This window comes from Antechinus flavipes, chromosome 1 (genome assembly GCF_016432865.1).
Source record: "Antechinus flavipes isolate AdamAnt ecotype Samford, QLD, Australia chromosome 1, AdamAnt_v2, whole genome shotgun sequence".
In the NCBI taxonomy this organism is placed as follows: Eukaryota; Metazoa; Chordata; class Mammalia; order Dasyuromorphia; family Dasyuridae; genus Antechinus; species Antechinus flavipes.
Genome location: NC_067398.1, coordinates 324,572,329 through 324,585,490, shown reverse-complemented (window position 1 = coordinate 324,585,490; position 13,162 = coordinate 324,572,329). Strand labels below are relative to the sequence as shown.

The window sequence follows — 13,162 nt, the reverse complement described above, 5'->3', positions numbered from 1 at the left end:
TTCTATGGATGGTCCCCTATAAAAATGTGAGTCTTGTTCAATAATATCACATTTAGCAGTCACTCACTAAATTTTTTATGAAGCATTTATTATGTGCTAGGCACACAAGGGATACAATATACAAACAAGTTTGTATGTACAAGATAGATCCAGGACAAATTGGAGATAAGCTCAGATGGAAGGCAGTAGTAGTAAGAAGGATCCAGAAAAGCTTTCCATTTATTAGGAATTGGAAAAACTTCCCGATAACATACAGGGTATTCAAGAGTAGTTGTCCTATATTTCAAAAAATTATTGTGGATAATTCACATACACAAAGACAAGAATTAATTCTGTTAATATTCTGTAGATGATCTAGACCCTGGCTTTTTAAACACTAGTACATGACTCTATAAGGGTTGTCATACTTGAATGTGAGGGGATGCAAAATTATTATTTATCATTAATAAAGATTTATATACCTATTTTATATACTTATATACCCGGGGTCACACAAAAATTTGTTGGGTAAAAAGGGGTTGTGAGTGGGAAAAATTTAAGAAGTCCTGCTCCAGATTATCATTGTTTAGAGAAGTTATTTTCTTCCATAGAGAGATCTGTTCTACTTTTGGTGATAATGTGATTTCTATCATCAAAAAAAAGAAAAATCTTTCCTCAATGTAGATTGCAACTGCCCTGTAATTTCTAGTCCCAGATCTCTTCCTGGAGCACTGAGAGATTAAGTGACTTGCCTAGGACCACACATTCAGTATGTGCTTATGGTATGGATTTTAACCCAGATCATGGTGAACTCCATACTGTCCCTATATTTCTCTTCTCTATCCCTGAGAATTCTATAGAATTTGTGCTGTTCTTTATTTGGATCAAAAAAAGGATCATGAAATAAAATGTAAATGGGTCAAAAGGAGTAGTATCTAACAGTGTTCTGAACAGAAAGCATTGGTGATAGTGATTAATTATAGGAGGAAAAATAGGGAAGATATGGTTAGATATAATATTGAAAAAACACTGACTATTTGACAATTAGATAAAAAAGGAATCAGATCAAAAAAATTGAAAGATAGTCTGAAATTTAGCTAAATGCCCTGAGAGGTGATGGTCAGGAACAAAAAGAAACTAAATTGATAAATTAATTTCAGTTCTAGAGACTCTTTCACGCTATGCCAAGTTATTTATTTATTTTTTGTTTAGTGTTTTATTTTTCCACAGTTATACACAAAAACAATTTTTGACATTCATCTTTAAAACTTTGAATTCCAGATTCTCTCCTTCTTCCCTTCCCATTCCTCTTCATTGAGAATGCAAGTAAATTATTATAGGTTATAAATATGTAGTCATGCAAACCATTTCCATAATAGTCATGTTTTGAAAGAAAACATGGACCAAAAAAATAAAAAAAACCTCCAAGAAAAATGAAGTGTACTTCCATCTGCATTCAGACACCATCAGTTATTTTTCTGTGTATGGATAGTATTTTTCATCTTAAATCCTTCCAACTTGTCTTGGATTATCATATTATTAACAATAGCAGTCATTCATAGCTTATCACTTTATAAAATTGCTATTACTTTGTATTCAATACATTTCATTTTGTCTCAGCTCATGTAAATCTCTCCAGATTTTTCTAAGAGCATCCTGCTCATCATTTCTTACAGCACAATAACATTCCATCATAATCACATAATACACTTTGTCCAGCCATTCCCCAATTGATAGGTATCCCCTCAATTTCCAATTCATTGCTTCCAGAAAAGAGTTGCTGTAAATATTTTTATATGTATAAGTTCTTTTCCTTTTTGTTTTTTTTTATCTCTTTTGGGATATAGACCTAGTAATGGTTGTGCCAAGTTATTAAAAGCCCATACTCCAAACTGGTAGTCCAAACCTGCTTTTAATACATGTCTAATAAATATGATGATATCATTACTGTATGACTTAATAGACAACTTTTGCAAACTGAGTTTGCCTGAAGTTACAGTTTTTCATTACTAGGCACAAATTCTGAGTAAACAAAATAATCTCTTATAGTGTGCTTTTCTCTTTTTTTTTTTTCTGATTTGCCTTTGCTTTAAAATTTAAAAACTATTCAGACAATTTAATAAACATATAACAAATACATTCTATATTTCAGACACTTTAATAAGGATTGAAAATACAAAAACAAAACAAACTTTCATTGTACTGAAAAGATAGAACTTATATATAGACAAGGAAATAAATTATTTAAGGAGGGGTTATCTTGCCAATGGTAGGAAGAAAAATTTAAGAAAATGAGCAAGAACCTAAATAGATAATATTAAGTTGAAATACTATGGGCTATTTATCACAAAAATAGAAAAATGACTTTTTGCTAATAGCCAAGGGAATCAAAGAAGACATCAGGTAGGAGACGACACCAGAACTGTCCTTTATATAAAACTAAAGTTTTCATTTGTCTGTTGGTTTGGGAAGAATATGTTCCAAATATGATAGATAGATAGGCTATATTAAAACTTGAAGAAAAGAGAGAGAGTACTGGGTTTGGAGAACAGACACATTTATATTGTTTGATGGAAAAAGGAACCATAGATAGGGACTTTCTAAAAATGGATCAAAGTGGTCCTTGCCAGCTATTATTAGAGGTATGACTTTTACTATTTATTGTTCTAGAAAAACTCTACTTAGAAAGCAGAGGGAAGCTACCTCCAGCTTCTAGAATATCTGCTATCTGATAGAAATGGTTTTTTTTCCTCATGATTTTTGGCTCTAGGTCATAAGACTTATCTGTGCTACAGCTAAGTTGGGTATTTGGAAGAAGAAAATAGGGAAAGGGAATATTCTATAAATCCCCCCCATCATCCTCATGACCTGACTAAACTTGCTTTCTCTTGTATGTGTCTGTGTTGGGGGAGGAGGGATAGAGGGATAGGTTTGGGGACCTTAAATTTCTTCTTGTAAGGTTTTGTTTGGTTTTGAGGCAGTTGGAGTAAATAACTTATCCAGGGTCACACAGCTAATAAGTGTCAAGTGTCTGAAATCAGATTTGAACTCAGGTCCTCCTGATTCCAAGTCAGTGTATTATCCACTGCATCACTTAGCTGCTCCTAGTATGTTTTATCTTTTTAAATTTTGTGTAGCAATCAAAAAAAAATCTAACCAATTCAGTTGTTGTTATTTGTGTGTTTGTTCCTTGTTCTTGAAGAGGATCATGAAATCAGGGAGGTGATCCAACCCCTCATTTGATGGATTGAAGAAACTGAAGGTCAATGAGGTGGCACAGAATTCTGGGTCAGGAGTCAGGGGAGACTCCTATTCTTGAGTTCAAATCTGGTCCCAGATTCTTATAATGACTGGACAAGTAAGTCACTTCATTCCCTTTACCTCAGTTTCTTCATCTGTAAATTAAAGACAGAAATGACAAACCACTCCACTGATTTCTTTACCAAGAAAATTCCAAAAGGGAATCACCAAGAGTCAGACATGACTGAAAATAACTAAACAACGAGGTGTAAAGAAATTAAGTGACTCTTCACCTAGGTAGTACGGATACCTGTTTCACTGCCTCTAAATCCAATACTTTTTGTTCTATCCTGACTGCCATGACATTCTTCTGTCCTCTAATTCTGCATCAGTAAAATGAAGAGTCTTACATCTTCTTTGCCTACCTCAGGGAATTGTTGCAAAGATCAATGGAGGTAATATATATAAAGCATGTTGTTTCAAATCTTGAAAATTACTGTCTCTAATGAAACAATAGTTAAAAAGAAAAATGTGAATATATAGCTAACCTTATTGTGGCCTAACTAAGCTTTTCTTGGGTGTCCCTTCCTCAGTCATGGTGGAATAGAATGTCCAACAGGTTCCGAAAGCTCAAGTTGACCCAAACATTACATCGGGGGCTTTCCAGTAATCACCCTATGCCTTTCACGGATGAATCTGAACCATCCCTGGATTCTACAATGAAAGCTACACCCCAGAATGAGACAAGAAATTCTAGGATTCCCGACATTGTTACCCAAAGCAAGGATGCCGGTAAAGTTAAAAAAAAAAAAAAATGTGCAATTGTATAAACTGTTTTTACTTCCAACGGTCTGAAAGATTTAAGACTCTGTTACTATCTTTATTTAAATTCAGAGATTTTAAAAAATAAATGTGAGTCTTGTTCTTATTATTCAAATCAGAGAATTTATTCCTTAAGGATCTGGGCCAGAAAGATGATTTGGAAGGGACCAAGATAGCTGTCTTCCAAGTATTTGGAGAGAAATGATCAAGCTTGCTCTCCTTGATCATAGATGACAGAACAAAGAACAGTACCTAGAACTTCTAGAGACAAATTTGAGCTTAACATAGGGAGGAATCTTCCTAATAATTAAAAGTATTCAAAGGCCTAGAATATGGTATACCTCAGAGAAGAGTGGATTCCCCATCTTAGATCTTCAAGCAAAGGCTAGTTGAATACTCATTGGAATGTTGTAGAAAGATTTGGTTGAGTACAGGTTAGATTAAGTGGACTCTTGAAGTTTCTTCAAATTCATAGTTTTGATGATTCTATTAAAATTTTGGGTGTTTTTCCTATGGATTTTATAGCTATGAGTGCCCCAAAATTGTACGTATGAGGTTGTTTTGGTTTTTTTAAACCAATTGTAACACTTTACCGTTTTTTTTAAACTTGGAATCTGTCTTACCTTTAGCCTGTTACACCACCCTATCAAAATCTTTTGGGATTTAAACCCCAAATATATTATATTAAATATTACTCCCAACTTTGTCACTTACACACTTGATGAATGAATCATTGATTCCTTCAGTGAAGTGTTAGACAAAAATTCTGAACAAAATGAAGCTGAACATGGATCCATAGGGCCTATCACTAGAAATATATCTCCTGATTTATCCATCAGATAACATGGTTTAGACATTCAAGTTCAAAGCCACCGAACTTCTTTGTCAATTTCATCCCTCACTCTTCTTTATAAGGCTTTCATAAATGCTTTAAAAAACAAAAACAAAAACAAAAACAAAAACAAGGAAGGTAGTTGTACTTCTATTCAGTTCAGCAACAACAGATTTTCCAGAAGTTGAAAGACATGATATTTTATCACACTTATTAAATATGTAGGAAAAGTCTACTTTTGAGTACTACATTATAGTTTCTGGGACCTCCTTCAGCTTCTTGGTTATTGAAAATTAAAAGTAAAATTGTGGGAGTTTTTTCTAAAACAGACTCATTTTTTTTTGCCCTATCTCTTTGAGAGTTTAAATTGTTTTTTCTTCTGTTTTATTGTTTGATGGAGGAAAGTATTTTCTTTTATATATAATACTTCTCATTCTTACTCTGAAGACAAAGAGAAAAAAAATTTTTTTTTTAATTTTGTACCTGTTAAGTATGATGTAGTATAGAGAAAGTTAGAAAAACCTGCCTCTGATGCCTATGAGCCAAATGAACCTGAGCAAGTCTCTTAACTTTTATGACTCAGTCAACTCTTTAATTTAGTTATTAAATCATCTCTAGGTTAGGATGTATGTTGATGAAGGGAGTGCCTCATGCTGTTGAGATCTTAAAGCCTTTGTCCATTTTCATTTTATTTTACTTTCTGGAAAATTAAGGCTGACATACAGTGGAATGGGCCACTCTGGGAGACAGGGAATTTCCCATTCCCCCTAAAATCTTCAGTTCATGGAAGAAGTAAAAGTGCTCCGAAGGTGAACATTATGAAATCTGATCAAAGCTTGGTACAATTAAGAAGCAACTGTGGTCTAACTGATTTGAAGTAGAGACTAGGATCTGGTTTAGGCTCAGCCCTTGATTATCTCTGTTATCAAGTCAAGTTGCTTAATCTATCTGGGAATCAATTTCTTCTTTTGTAAGGTGGAAGTGGGGAAGGGAGGGTGTTTGTACTAGATTATGTCTAAGATCCCTTCTGATTCCAAATTTTTGGATCCTAAGTATTTAAACAAAGTCTGGATGATTGTTTGTCAAGAACTATCATGCAGAAGACTCTTGCCTTGTACATGAAGTTGGATTCAGTCCCCTTTTCTAACCCTGAGATTCTATGTTCCTTGGTGATCCTTTCGCCACATATGTAATGTTATAGTTCTTAGGTCACTTAGGATAATCTCAAAAGCATTTACTGTAATTTAAATGCTTTTCTTCAGTTAAGAAATTGAATACTATTAAAAAGCAAATATTTTCAGAATTTAAAACTGAGGCTTATACTTTCATTCATATTAGTGTCCTAGGGAATATAGATTATTAAATTTCCAATCTATGTTGCTTTTCAGGTCCTACAAATACAAGAATAGAAAAAGAAGATGCTTTATTAACAACGATGGTAAGTGTTTTAAAATTTTAAAATTATTATGTATTTCACATTAATTTTCTCAATTCTGAAAAGCCAGGACTGGAAAGAACTGATACTTAAAGGTTATTAAAAGTCAAAACAAGTATTTCCATAACAGTACAATTAAAAAGATTGCACATGAAATAAGAGTTGTATAAATATGTTTACACATAGTAGATTTAACATATATTTTAACATGTATAACATATATTGGATTGCTTGCCATCTAGGAAAGGGGGTGGGGAGGAAGGAGGGGAAAATCTGAAACACAAGGCAATTCCAGGGCCAATGTTAAAAAATTATTCTTGCATATGTTTTGAAAATAAAAAGCTTTAATTAAAAAAATAATAAGATTGCACAGGAAACTACAGCTCTATTATGTATAACTTGCTATTTCTTTACTTATCTTGTAAATTTCTTTTTTTTTTCCTTACCTATCCCCTAGCATCCCCCTCCCCCACTGTGGAAATAATTGCCTTATTGTATGGGTGTGGGTGTGTTTATGTGTGTGTATATATTTGTATGTATATAAAATTATTCCATACATACTTCTATTTGTCAGTTCTTTTTCTGCATACGGTCATCCAGCAGCAGCTGTAGACAGCATCTTTCCTCAGATGTCCTTTATAATTAATTTGGCTATTTATAATAGTCAAAATAACTTAATCAAAGTTGTTCTTAAAACAATATTGATTTTACTATATAAAAATCATGTCCAAAGTATGTGGCAAGATACTATACAGGTACTTGGAATACAAAACAACTTAGTCATTGCCCTCAAGGTATTTAGAATCATAGTCTCAGAATCATAGGTTTAGAGATGATAAGGGCCATAAGGAGTCCAACCCTCCATTTTAAAAATGAGAAGAAAAGTCACAATCCCCGTTGCATCAGCAAGAGAGAGAAAGAGAGAGAGAGAGAGAGAAACTGAAAACTGAGAAACAAAGAAAATAGGTGACTTACACAGGGACATATAACTAGTGAATGAAATGGGATTATAACTCAGATCTTCATTACAGTTACTTTTAATTTAATTTTCACAATTATATGTAAACAAAAATAACAATAAAAACTTTTTTCCAGTTTCAAATTCTTGCCCTCCCTCCCTTCCCCTTTCCCCTCTCTTTAAGATGGCAGGCAATTTGATATAAATTATATATGTGCAACCAAACATTACCATAATAACCCAAGTCTTCTTGACTTCAAGTCTAGGTCTGTTTCCTTTGTGTTATGATGCCTTTGTAACCTAATAGGAGAAATACACGTCTACACATTTTGTACTTTTTTGAGTTTACTTTTTGTCTTTCTACTTTATTGAAGTTTGTTTAAATTAATTTTTTTCACTGATTCTCTTGGATTCTCTAAGTAAACCATAGCAGCTACATGCCAAATATTTTTAAAAAGTAAATTGCAGCAAGGACAAAAGATCATTGTACAAAGCACTTCTGTGAATCTTTGATATTCTCAACCCTACCTTCCCTTATGAGCAGCCTCTTCAAATCTCTTCTCCTTCCACTCTAGAACCAAAGACACTGTCAGTAGTTTTTCTAAAATCAAGTTTGTTTGTTTTTTTGTTTGTTTCAGTTAAGAAATGGTGCTCCTTTTACTAGACTCCCAAATGATAAGCTGAAGGCAGTGATTCCTCCTTTCTTACCACCTTCAAATTTTGAGCTGTGGAACTCAGATCGGACTCGGATAAATAGAGATGGTCAGACAGAACAAATGAAGACTATATTGCCACAAAGATCTGTCAAATACCATCCTGTTGGCAGTGGAAATTCTGACATTGTAAGTAAAATTGTGATTGTTGTGTGGCATAGAAAAAAGCACTGGAATTTGAGTTAAAGACCTAGATTTGAGTTACAGCTCTATCACTTAGTAAATATGTGACTACAGGTCACATAATTTGAATTAATTTTCTGATTAAATTTAATTTTTTCAAATGAACAAGCATCTGCCCCCTTTCTCTTCAATACCTACCCCTCCCCACTCCTAACTCTGTGTAAAACAAAGACCTATGCAACAAATATACGTGGGTAAGTAAAACACATTCCCATAATAACCATGTCCACAAATATGTATCTTGCTCTGCATAACTAGTCTGTAATCTTTGTGTCAAGCAATGGGCAGTAATCTAAATCATTATTTTTCTGGTATTGTGGTTGATAATTGGATGATCAGAATTTTTAAGTTTTTCCTAATTTGGAGACAGCTCCAACTAACTGATGAGAGACAGTTGTTAAATTTCAGTGTAAGCATTTACATCTTGGAAATTAGCAAATGCTTCAAATCAGAGCTTGATTTATTGTTTTGTGTGTTGTTGAGACTTTAAAATGATGGCAATTTTTTTTCCCCTGGAGAGCTGATTATTTACTATTAGTCTTTAACAGTATTTTTAATAATATAAATTGTTCTGGTTATGCTTACTTTACTCTGTACCAATTTTAAGAAATTTTCAAGTAATACCTGCTTTTTCCCATTCCTTCCTCATTTGTATTCATTCCTCATTCAATATGCACCAGATTATATGAAATGTTTTTCCTCTTCAACTTTTCTTGTTTAGTATATCTTTCCCTTCCTCTACTCATCTTTCCTTTCTTCTTTTAAGATAATCAAAATGTAAGAAAAATCATTCTCAAAGCTTCCATCTTATTTAATTTCCACTATGGGCCCTGCTGACAACATGGTTCTTGGGGTATGCTTGTATTGCCCCCTTCCCTCCTCATTAGAATGCAAATACTTTATTCTTATAAATTCTTTTTTGAAGGATAGCTTAAATTTGTTTTTTTTTTTTAAATTTCTCTTTACTTCCATGTTTGTATTTCAAAGTTTCTATTACGCTTCAGATTTTTCATTAGGAATTCTTAGAAGTCTTCTATTTTGCTAAAGTTTTTTCCCTCTTTGTAGGACTGTATTTAATTTTGCTGAGAAAATTATTATTGGTTGTAATCCTATATCTTTTGCCTCTTGTAACATTGTATTCTATGTTCTTTACTCCTTTATAGTAGTAGATACTAAGTCTTGTGTAATGGACAAGTCACTTGAGGAAATGAGACCCAGAGAGGTTAAAAAATTTACTCAAAATCATAAAAGTAGTGAGTGACTGAACTGAGATTGAAACCTAGGTGATTGGCTGTCAGGTCCAAAGTTTTTTCCTACCAGTTTTCTACCAGTTCAAACAATGGTGTTATCATGATAGAATTGTATAATTGATGAAATATTACCTTTGAGCCCAACTTCTTCCTCTTGTTGCCTTGCAGAGAGTAGATGCTTACTAAATATTTGTTGAATCAAATCAAATTGAATTGCTGATATTTGGGCAGTCCCATCCCAGGACACACTAATTAAACTCTTTTCCTCTTTAAGGACAATAGCCAAGGTTATAGATTGAATCTTGGCTTTTACTTGGCCATCACTCATGTCTTCAAAATATTATTCTCTATTACACTTCCTGAGATAATCTTTATTGCCTTGTCATGAATCCCTTATGCCTGTGGGGGTAAGGGATCCTACAAGGCTGAAGTCCATTGAAAATTGTATGAGTCTGTTTCCTGTACTTTTCTGTTGTCTTCAGCATGCTTTATTTGATGAACATTTAGTTTTTACTCAATTCCAGAGATTACTCTGAATGATTTGGCCATTTCTGTCTTAAATGGAATTTTCTCTCAACTAGCAGACCTTTCTTTTACATTTTGATGATGATCTGTGAATTATTCTCTTATCTTAATTGAAGTATTGTATGTAATGCATTTTATAATCTTAAAGCCCAACATGAATCTAAACTATGATTATTGGAGTCAAAGGAAAAGACTTATAAGCAGTTGGAGATATAACAGGAATCAAGAAAGCATTGACATTTTTGGTGGGGACAGGGAATACTTTCTCGATGCATTTCATTGAATATTTATTAAGTATTTTCTATATTGTAGGTCCTCAAGGAACTTATATTCTATTGTTTTTGATATGAGGAAAAGAACATGGACAGAATTTGTGATTTTAAATGAATGGGAAATTTCTGGGCAAGGAAACTCATTACATCCATTAAGGCTAACTCCTTTTATACAGCCTGGTCTTAGAGAGTTGTTTGGGGCAGATCTTTTTAATATTAAGGACAGAAATATGGACTGGGCCAGGCTTTTGAGACAGTATGCTAATTACTACTCAGGATGTTCTAGTTTCCCCCATCCCCTTCCCTTTAAAAGATTGTTTAAAGGGAAAATTAGACAAAAATTATCTCAGCAGTACCTCTGCAGTAAATTTTTTGGAGACTAAGCAGAATAGTAAAAGAACTTTATTTCAGCATGAGTCTCTTATTCCAATCAATTGGCATAAACAATAATTCAGATTCTACCATGACTCTAAAAGTAGTTGAAGAAAAAGATTTAATGCAAAAATCCTCCTTAAAAAATGAACTGAAATAAAGTCACATTGCATTTTGGGAATTATATAATTCATTCCACAAGCATTAATTAAGCATAGTGCTAAATTCTGAATATACAGGGACAACAATTAAATAATCCCTGCAATCAAGGATTTAACATTCCTTTGGTAGAAACAACATATATAGATAAACAAATCTAAAAATACATACAAAGTAATTTGGGAGCAGAGGCAATAGTTACTAGGGAAATTGAGCATAAAGTAGGAGGTGGCATTTGTACCTACTTAATTCTTAAGGAAATGAGAAAAACATTAACTTTTTTCTTGAAAAGTTGCTAGGGCCAATAAAAGTTTGTTTTGTTTTGTTTTTTAGGGATGCATATATATTTATATGGAGTGAATCAGTCGACAGGGAGAGTTTGAAAGTTAATGATATATGAGATAATTGTGGAGGCATGTTGTGGGAGATTGAGGGAATAGGACTAAGAGTAAATAAAAGCATTGGCCTTAGCAAACCAAAGGACTACCTTTTTATCAGAGACTGGAATAAATGCAGAAATAGGGAAAATCAGAGTTTGAGATATAGAATAGGGATAAAGAGAGAGCTTTTGATAAATTGCTTCTGTTTTCTCCATACAGTATGAAGGAAAAGGGAGGCTAAAGGAGAGAAGAGAAGCTTTGGGAAATACAATAGAGAGTCAATTAAGGAAGAGTCAAAAAAGTATCCTGTGGCTGTGAGGGAACACTTAGCTGAGAGAAGTTAAACTAAATTTATAATAATCCCAGTTAGAAAAGCTTCCAATTCTAATGATTTTATATCCATATTTATAAACAACTCTATTGCTCTTGAGGTACTTATATGGGATGTCTTTTCATATGACCTAGTTTCATATTCAGAACATATTTTGCACAGAGGCCAGATAAATACAGATAGTCTTAACTGGCTTTTAGTTGGGGTGGAGTAAAATCAACCCTAACCAAATCAGGTATCTCACCAACAAGTGATCATTCAGTCTTTATGTGAATGCCTCAGCCATTTCTATTTTGGTATGGCTCTCGTTGTACTTTGCTGTGTACTTTGTATATAGTGCTACTTTGATGCCTTGATATGATGCTGAGGTGACCCTAGATTCTTGAAGATTGAGCTTTCAGAGCACAAGTTCTGACAAGTTGTTCCATACTTGGAAGTCCCAGAAATGAACTGTGGCTGCTCTTTGAGGACCACCTTAGTTTAGTTTGTAAAGAGTCATCACAAATAGCCTGGCTTCGTGGTGTTGAACTCTGGCTACCTCACACATGAAACAAACAAACAAAAAAAGTAGTTTTCCTCAACTGTTTGTAGCTTCATTATAATTGTGTAGTCACCATGGTAAATAAGGTATTGTTGAGAAAAATGGAAAAAGGTTCTAAGAATCTATTTTACCACAGGTAGAAAAGAAAGACACAGTAGATAGGTAGGTAGGTAGATAAGTAGATGGATAAGTGGATGAATAGATGAAGTATTTATTAAGTGTTTGATGTGTATTAAGCTCTGAGTATAAATTCCGTACTAGCTCCCTGGAGACCTCAGGATCAGCCAGAGTCAGAATAAGCAAAAGTCCTTGGTTTTTAGGGAGAGAAGTGAAGGAGATGGACAAAACTTCCAGTTTTGCCAAGGATCCCTCCTTGATTCTAGAGTCCAGAATCTCCTCTTTGTTCTGAGACCAAGTGAAGTTCTCTGCCTCTCTCACTCCACCTCCTACTCTTTACCTACAATTCTCTTAACCCCAAGCATTAAGCCAGCATTAACTGAAAGAAGAGAAATTCCAAACATATGCTAATAGAATCATTGTCCAATAGGTAATTAGCCTTAAGTGCTCCATAGTCTGATTCAAGTGTACTTTTTAAGAGTTTCAGCCCTTTACATTGAGGATACAAATATACATAAGCAAGATGGTCCTGGATATCTGGGACATCTCACCATTCATGATAAGTATTTACAGAAAAACTATTATAATAATTTCAGCTTTTGCTCCAACATTTATTTATTTGTTTGTTTGTTTTTTGCTGAGGCGATTTGGGGTCACAGAGATAAGAAGTGTTAAGTATCTGAGGTCAGATTTGAACTCAGGTCTTCCTGACTTCAGGGCTGGGCTCTATCCACTGTGTCACCTACCTGCACCTACTCCAATATTTATTACAGTGGAGGGAGTAGAAAAAGTCTATAAATAACTTAAGTACCTCCCAATTAAATCAAGGAACACTTCATTACTTGAGGACTTCCTTCAAAGGTGAGAATAAAGGATAATTGTGGATAATATGTTAGAAAATATGTGTCAGCAGTTGCAGATTTTTTTTGTGCCTTGTGACTCCTGTAAGTATCCATATATCAAGAATACTTTCTTTAAGAAGTGGGAAAACGTTAGACAACAGCAAGCACCAAGTAACATCACCAAAAAATGAAACTGATTATAATAAACAGG

At 33.7% G+C, this 13,162-nt stretch overlaps 1 protein-coding gene across 2 annotated transcripts in view; it reads left to right on the top strand.

The window, feature by feature from the left end:
* Window positions 1–13,162, top strand: part of ANKS6 (ankyrin repeat and sterile alpha motif domain containing 6) — a 73,336-nt gene that overhangs the window by 36,980 nt on the left and 23,194 nt on the right. For both annotated transcript variants that reach the window (XR_007948458.1, XM_051966703.1), the window contains exons 7-9: window positions 3,813–4,011; window positions 6,262–6,311; window positions 7,905–8,108. Coding sequence is in view for 1 of the 2 variants with exons in the window: in XM_051966703.1 (XP_051822663.1) it covers window positions 3,813–4,011; window positions 6,262–6,311; window positions 7,905–8,108 (453 nt within the window). In the remaining variant the exon portion in view is untranslated. The remainder of the gene's footprint in view (window positions 1–3,812; window positions 4,012–6,261; window positions 6,312–7,904; window positions 8,109–13,162) is intronic.